This window comes from Mytilus trossulus, chromosome 8 (assembly GCF_036588685.1).
Source record: "Mytilus trossulus isolate FHL-02 chromosome 8, PNRI_Mtr1.1.1.hap1, whole genome shotgun sequence".
Classification (NCBI taxonomy): domain Eukaryota; kingdom Metazoa; phylum Mollusca; class Bivalvia; order Mytilida; family Mytilidae; genus Mytilus; species Mytilus trossulus.
Genome location: NC_086380.1, coordinates 67,774,071 through 67,782,046, shown reverse-complemented (window position 1 = coordinate 67,782,046; position 7,976 = coordinate 67,774,071). Strand labels below are relative to the sequence as shown.

Below are 7,976 nucleotides of genomic sequence, written 5' to 3'. Positions count from 1 at the left end.
TAGATAACAGTCTTTCCACTGTTAAACTACAAGTTCCAAATATAAGAGAAGCTTTCGTCAGGTATTTATCATACATACACCTTAAAAGTAGAAGTGTTGTACTTTTGTTTATAACACGATGGAAGTCACATGTGAAGCCGGATCTGCTTTTCCATCCATAGCTGATGAAATAACAACGGTTTGTTGTGGGGTTTGTGGTTTTTAGACTTATCTTTTCTATATTAAATGTTTTGCTCTTAGACATTTTGGGGAAGGGGGGGGGACAAATCAGCATATATCAGCTTGTAATTTTGTCTTTGACATATAAGTTTGGCAGTTGTTGAACATATGTTTGATGTGTTTGAGCTTTTGGTTTTGCCATTTGTTTACGAACTTTCCGTTTCGAATTTTCCTCAGAGTAATTATTTTTGTGATTTTACTTGTTTGAAAATATCCTTGATACCTCGTTTGTATCGAAAACTCTCTTGAATTTAATTTTGATATTTATTTTGAAATTAAGTAATCGGATGTTCGTGTTTATACTTAATTTTAGTCCACATCTAATATATTAAGTATATAATTCAGAAATTATGTGGAAAAGCTAATTTGATAAAAGCTAAGAGCGTAATGAAACCGACTCTTCGAAGTTTCTTCATAAGTCAATAGAAATCATTTGCTTACGTCCACTTAATTAGAACATTGTGGATAGTTGTCTCATAGACAATCATACCTCATCACCTTTTTTTTTTATATTCTCCTTTTTCTTTAAATGTTGATAAACCTTGTATCTTCAAAAGTCGAGTATACCTAGTGAGAGGTAATATGGAAGCGTGCTTTGAGTGCAGAGAAATCATGTGATGTTATATTTTGTAACATATGAATCAATTTGACCTTTTAATTTTCACACTAAAATGAGGTATTTCCTACTCGGATGGCGACAATGCAAAAAAATACACAACTCATTAACTAGAAAATAAATATATTTCGTTGTTTTCATTGCTTTACCCGAACCTTAGAATTCCGCTTGAGATTTGATTATTTTTATTCGTTTAAATGTGTATTTGCGTTTGAATTCGTTGTACGCCTGTTGTCCAGTTGTTGTTTTGTAACCCTTTTATAATTGATGTGTTTTCCTTGGGTTTGGTGTGTAACCCGGATTTGTTTTCTCTCAATCGATTGATCTCTTACATACAGCCCTATGAAGTGTAGTGTAATGTATAGACTGGCTGACACAAATGGATAATGCATAAATATACTTCCAGTATTGACCATAACTTGACATATGAATATGAAATTTAATGAGGGTCATCCATTAATCTGACCGAAGTCAATAAAAATATATTAAACTATCAGAAAAATACGGATTTTACCCAATCTTTTATACCTTACATAGAACAACAGGATTGGTTTTTTTTTATAAATCAAAATTTTAATATAGCTTAATACAGCAACAAAGACAATAGAAAGATCAAATACAAGACATGTATAGGTAACGAATATATAATAAAACGTTAGATAAAAAATCCTTTCGCACATGCTCAATTACACGCATTTTCTGTATAGTGATAAAACAGTTTAAAACAAAAGCCTTTTAGTGAGGAATTCACAGAAAAAAATAATTCCGTCTGCATTTACAAATGATGGCAAAGTCATGAAGAAGCCAATTTTTTTAACAATCAACTTAAATATACGACGGACAACTCTCTCTCTCTCTCTCTCGCAAAAATTTACATCATCTTACAATCCGTACAACACCTAAAACTAATTTATTGCGAAGCTGCTTGCTCATTACAATGTATACTATGAAGTTCAAAGAGCATCCGAAAATGAGAATGAGGTCCGTATACTGTCTCAGTGCATAATACATATTGTCATAAATTTCCATGTATGATGGTTTGAAGAACATAAGCATAAAAGTGAAAGAGGTGACAATTAGTACCGACTCAGATAAAACTACAAAATATCCGACTTTCGGTGTGCTAACTAATTAATCAAAATTTAATTGATATAAACAAGAAAATGCAACTACTAACCTTTCAAGCGGCGAGTTCGACTGTAACTTCCGGTGTGTGTATATCCATCACGTGATTTTGATTGTACCCCTTGACTTACTTCGACCCTGGTGATGTTTATCTTCAGTGCCTCCAAAGTCTACATATCTATGGTAGTACCATCGGGAAACGCACCATGGTCATACATATCTATGGTAGTACCATCGGGAAACGCACCATGGTCATACATATCTATGGTAGTACTATCGGGAAACGCACCATGGTCATACATATCTATGGTAGTACTATCGGGAAACGCACCATGGTCATACATATCTATGGTAGTACTATCGGGAAACGCACCATGGTCATACATATCTATGGTAGTACCATCGGGAAACGCACCATGGTCATACTTAAATGTTGTTTTCTTCTTAATGTAATTTTCATCACTGGATAATGTCGCCCCCTCTGGGTATGCACTATGGTAAACATTAGATTTGATTACACGTTCGTGGTTTAGGTCATTGGCATACTTTAGCGTTGACATCTTTTCTTGGTAAACACTTTTGGCAGAATTGTATGTTGTTGTCCTCCTAGGGTATACACTTTGTTCATATTTAAAGCGTAGAGAACTACCTGGATATAAACGTTGCTCATGCCTGTATAGTATGGAACCATTTGGAAATACCGCGTAGCTAAAGTTTGATGTTAAAGTCCTCTCCGGATAAAAAAACCTTTTTCATACGTGTTTGCTGTTGTTTGTCCTAAAGATATCCTGTGGTCAGAGTTTGATGTTGTAGTCATATCTGGGTATAAATCAAATTCATACGAGGATGTTGAAGTCCTCTTCGGATATAAACCTTCGTCGTTCGTGTTTCCTTCTGTTTGTTCTAAAGATATCCTGTGGTCAGAGTTTGATGTGTTAGTCATATCTGGGTATAAATCAAATTCATACGAATATAATGTAGTCCGATCTGGATATAAACCTTCGTCGTACGTGTTTCCTTCTGTTTGTCCTAGAGATATCCTGTGGTCGGAGTTTGATGTAGTAGTCATATCTGGGTATAAATCAAATTCATACGAGGACGATGTAGTCCGCTCTGGATATAAAGCATCGGCGTACGTGTTTCCTTCTGTTTGTCCTAGAGATATCCTGTAGTCAGAATGTGATGTGTTAGTCATATCTGGGTATAAATCAAATTCATACGAGGATGATGTAGTCCGCTATGAAAATAAAGAATCGGCGTACGTGTTTCCTTCTGTTTGTCCTAGAGATATCCTGTGGTCAGAGTTTGATGTTGTAGTCATATCTGGGTATAAATCAAATTCATACGAGGACGATGTAGTCCGCTCTGGATATGAAGCATCGGCGTACGTGTTTCCTTCTGTTTGTCCTTGAGATATCCTGAGGTCAGAGTTAATTTAACTTTGACATCATAGTTCAAAACATATGACGTAACAATTGAAAAGTTACTGTTGCTGGACGACAAAAAAGATGATTTGGAGTAGATCTAAAGTCATTCGGATGCATATTACAGCTAAATACTAAAAGTGTTTAAAATACGTTTATACGCGTCTAATGATTACGCTTCATTGCCATCAAAATTAATTCGAACAGATGTGATTTAATGGTTGTGTTTAAGATTCATTGGTGACCGTCGGCTGGTTTTTTTTCTACTCTTTGGTCGGGTTGTTGACTCTTTGGCCTATTCCCCATTTTCATTCTCAATTTTTATAAACATCAACAAGAGCACCTTACCTAGGCTTACACTTTTTGCCAGCGCAGATACGTAAGATAGTAATAATTTTGTGCTTCCATTTTGTAAATGTTTTCCCCAGGCGAGTACTCTATTATAATACCTTCATCGAGTTGACATCCCTTATATTCATATATCTTCAAGATGTCCTGTCACCCGATTCAAGTGAGTTCTTGGATCTCATGGAGTGAACTTGATATTAAAGATATTACCCAAAATACAAGGTCTGCTTCCCTAATTACTAACATTATGATTTCACCGCTGCTTTAGCCAACTAACCATTGTTTACCAGAAACATAACTTCTGTCTCATCAATACATTTACACATCTCAATAAGATCAGTACGCTGGTGCATATTACCACTTTGCGAACAATATTAACAGGGATTAGGTCATGACAAAAAAAATCTACCAGTAGTGTTATGATGTAGTACAATGAAATAGACACTTGATAAGTTTAACAGCCAACATCACAAATGTGATGAATGCTACGAAATGTTTATTACTCAACTGTATATAACGACATGTTTTCGTTCGGTCCTTTATATTTAAGAAAAAAATATCCAATACGTTAGTTTGCTAAATTCTGATAATCACATGTCTACAGAGTATTGATTCGCATTGCGTGGATAGATTCATGATATCAGGTGGCTTTTGCTGCCGATATCCGGACCATGCAGATAATTTGTTGTAATAATTAATCATAATCGTACCTCGAAATTGATTTCTAATGTTTACAATATAAAATGTCTCCTTGAGATTAATATTTAACCCCATGAGAAAAATTCAACTGCAATATTTAGGAAAAAAAAACATTACCCATTTATTCTGTACTTATGGTATAGAGATGGCGGCGAGAATCAGATTTTATCAGATAAAAAAAAATACGCATATCAGCAATAACTATAGATTACAAAGTAATATCAAAATAAGAGGATGTGGTATGATTGCTTACGAGACAACTACCAATTGACAACAATGATACTAAGGAAAACAACTATAGGTAAACATTTTGCTCCAGTAAAGAGCGAAGCCAAAACTGCATAAGCTATGCTATAAGCAAGTTATAAAAAAAAGCCCGAAATAACAAATTGGAAACGATTGAGGTAAAGTCGAGTAGATAAGTTTATAAGCATATTTAAGTTTTGAAGTTAACATGTCCTCCAGTCTTCATTTTACATGGATGTACATGTATATCAATACACTATGACCCAAGAGCGTTAAGTACACAAAATACATCCAGGACGAAAGGCTGAATTTATCTATTTCGTAATACCAAATACGAAACAGTTTACTTGAATCTAAAATAAACGAACTAAAATAAAACATAGGTGAACACATGTAAAACAAATATATTTTTTAATTATTTTTTCAAAAGCTTTTTAAAGTTCCTTTAATAAGAGTATATTGAATCAATTCATCAATTTAAAACATCATAAAGAAAAGCTAAGCTGCTTGTGTTAAAAATTAGTAGTTTATTATTGTTTTTATCAAAGAACAAACATTGTGGCCCTTGAAGACTATCTTCCTCTGACAGCAACAATTTGTGTGTGTTTCCATCTGGTGAAATGACAACGACATTGTGAGACACAAAACCTGATACGTAAACGCGTCCGTAGTTGTCTACTGTTATACCCCGTGCACCTTGAAGAAATGCTGAAAGTTCTAAATTCCATTTGAATTTCCCTCGAAGGTCGCAGCATGTTACTGATTCACCTATTATATAATAAAGATGATCTGACCATATTGCAATGCTGCTATTTGGAGTCAAGGCAGCTTTTACAAGCTGTGTCACTGAGTCGTCATTTAAACTTACAGCGCATAATCCACCAGAAAATGCATTATAGAACAATTTTCCATCTCTGTGAACTATTCCATAAGTCCACGACCCGACTTTAATCAATTTCTCAGTTCTGTTTTTCATATCGATCATCGTGATAGACTGGTCCATGCCAGATGTTACAACAAGTTTTTGACTCTTCTCTATGAAGTTTATATGAGATGTGATCGATCCTGTCGTTAATGTAAAATCAAACGATCCATCGGTTTTCACCACATTTATTTGGCCACTGTAGTCGGAATATATCATTCTGCCATCAGGAAGTAAGGAGCAATCAGTGATATCTGTTCCCTTTGTTTTCATGGTCTGTATTAAAATTAGTTTTAGATCATTAATAGAAGAAACATGTGTGATGGGTACCATTATCTGTGATTGTCGGTTCTTTCGGTTTGTTAGTGTTATATCACATGATCTAGTATCCCATATAATGGTTCCCATCGTGTTTAGATCAGAAGGTAGAGTTTCCAACGATTTTTCTCTTTCAAAAGAAATACTAACTTGGTTCATAATGTCTTCTTCCAGTATAGTTTCTATGAACTTTTCGTTGTTCGTTACATCTTGTTGAATGTGTTTCATAGCCAAGAACGTCTGCAGGTCTGAGGCATGTTGTTTTATATTATCTAAATTGGTCTGGCATTCTATTATCTCCCGTTCTTTCTCTTGAATGGATGATAATAAACGGCTTATTTTCTTGTTTTCCTTTTCCTCAGCGGCATACAACTCTTTCATCAGACTTTCCTGCAGTTTATCCAGATGATTGTTAATCAAAACTCGTGTCTGCTGAATCTCCTTTTCTATTTTTGTCTTGTTCTCCTTCAGACTTTTAATATTGTTTTGCCGATCTTTTCTTATTGTCTGTAAATTTTCTGAAAGTTCCGCAAGCATGTGTTCCATTTCCAAGAATGCGCTTGATGATTTAACATTTCGAATGACGTCATCAATAGCGTTCAACTCTTTGCAATCGTCATGCGTTTCAACAACACATCGTCTACAGCACGGACAATCGTGTTTCTTACAAAATATAACGTACTTTTCATTGTGCTTTGGACAAGATTGAGTAATATCCAATATTTTGGAAGGAAGCTTCTGGTACTCGGATGTTCGAACAATACTATGTTCCCTGGTCGCCCTTGAAGCTGCATGATGCTCTTTACACGCCTCACAAAGTCCTTCGTCGCATTCTGAACACCAGACTACAGAAGGTTTGTTGATGTTGCGGTATTTGCATACTCCACATACAGTCAATTTACTCGACATTCTACGAAACAGAAGAGACAAAAAAATTGCTTTACCGTTTCACTGATATGACTTGAAAGTTTACATATTAGATTACAAAAAGTATGTTAATTATCACAACCAATTGTAATTTTATTTCGCAGTAAAAGATTGTATAAAAAGTAATATTTCCGCAAAACCTCAACATTCTTATTCCATGTACATGCTGTATTCATTTGACAAAATGTAACTCCTCAGCTAAATATAGGTTAAAAATAAATTAGACATTTTCAATTATGAGCAGGGAAAAAATGTCAAATACGGTTGACTTGTTCGATCCACAAAATCAGGTAACACAATAGACCTGAATGTGAACTAGAAAGGACCTAAATAGACCTGACGATATACGACTCGATTTTTTCATATATTTTAAAAACTTTTTTTTTATTTCCAATGGATTTTCGTCATATCAGACTTCAGTTCACGGTAAAGATCAACATTTTATTTAACATAAAATGCTCAAACAAACAAAAATTGCTTATGTCAAAACGTGGATCTGAACGAAGAAACGATAAGACCTTAAATTTAACGGACTGACTTCAAATATTTATTGTTACCGTTATTTGAGGGGAATATTTAACGAGATTCGTCAATATCAGGTAATACAATATAAATACAGAAAAACGCAAAAAATTTAAATTGATAGAAATAAAAATATTCACTATTTCATTTAAATCAGGTAAAAGTGGACGGAAAACGAAAGTAGAATGAGAAAGTCAATAATTTACAATGATTCCCAATATTTTTTGTGTTTCAAAACTTTTCATTTGATTAAATATAAACAGCACAGATCAAATACATATCATGAGTGGTATTATAAGTGTTTAGAACAGTGTTATATCAGATATTAAACAAACCTGTCAAATCAGTAAACAATGAGTAAAGGTATGTAATTTGTCATGTGACCAATTTGCAATTTGTCTTCGATTACCTAAAGTTTTTAATCGCGGTTTATTTAAAAGCAAGTTTTTTTATCGTACATTTGTCTCTTAACTTGTTGAAAAAAAAATACTTGCCACTATAACTTTGCATGTATTTAAATGCGCCAAAAGTTAAATTTATTTTCTAAAAAAAAAACCAAAACAAACATTTAAAAATCACTGACTCGTAAAAACTATAGGTCTAATAGTTT

At 34.0% G+C, this 7,976-nt stretch overlaps 1 protein-coding gene across 1 annotated transcript; it reads right to left on the bottom strand.

Annotated features, from left to right (window-relative positions):
- Window positions 1-4,895: 4,895 nt before the first annotated feature.
- Window positions 4,896-7,744, bottom strand: LOC134682072 (uncharacterized). The gene is made up of 2 exons (XM_063541676.1): window positions 7,702-7,744; window positions 4,896-6,827 (listed from the first exon to the last, which is right to left on the bottom strand). Exon 2 carries the CDS (start codon window positions 6,824-6,826, stop codon window positions 5,150-5,152), a length of 1,677 nt encoding a protein of 558 aa, XP_063397746.1. The 5' UTR covers window position 6,827; window positions 7,702-7,744; the 3' UTR covers window positions 4,896-5,149.
- Between the last annotated feature and the right edge of the window lie 232 nt (window positions 7,745-7,976).

Bases quoted from the DNA above. Each gene is read 5' to 3' on its own strand.
- LOC134682072 (XM_063541676.1), bottom strand. From the start codon at position 6,826: ATGTCGAGTAAATTGACTGTATGTGGAGTATGCAAATACCGCAACATC.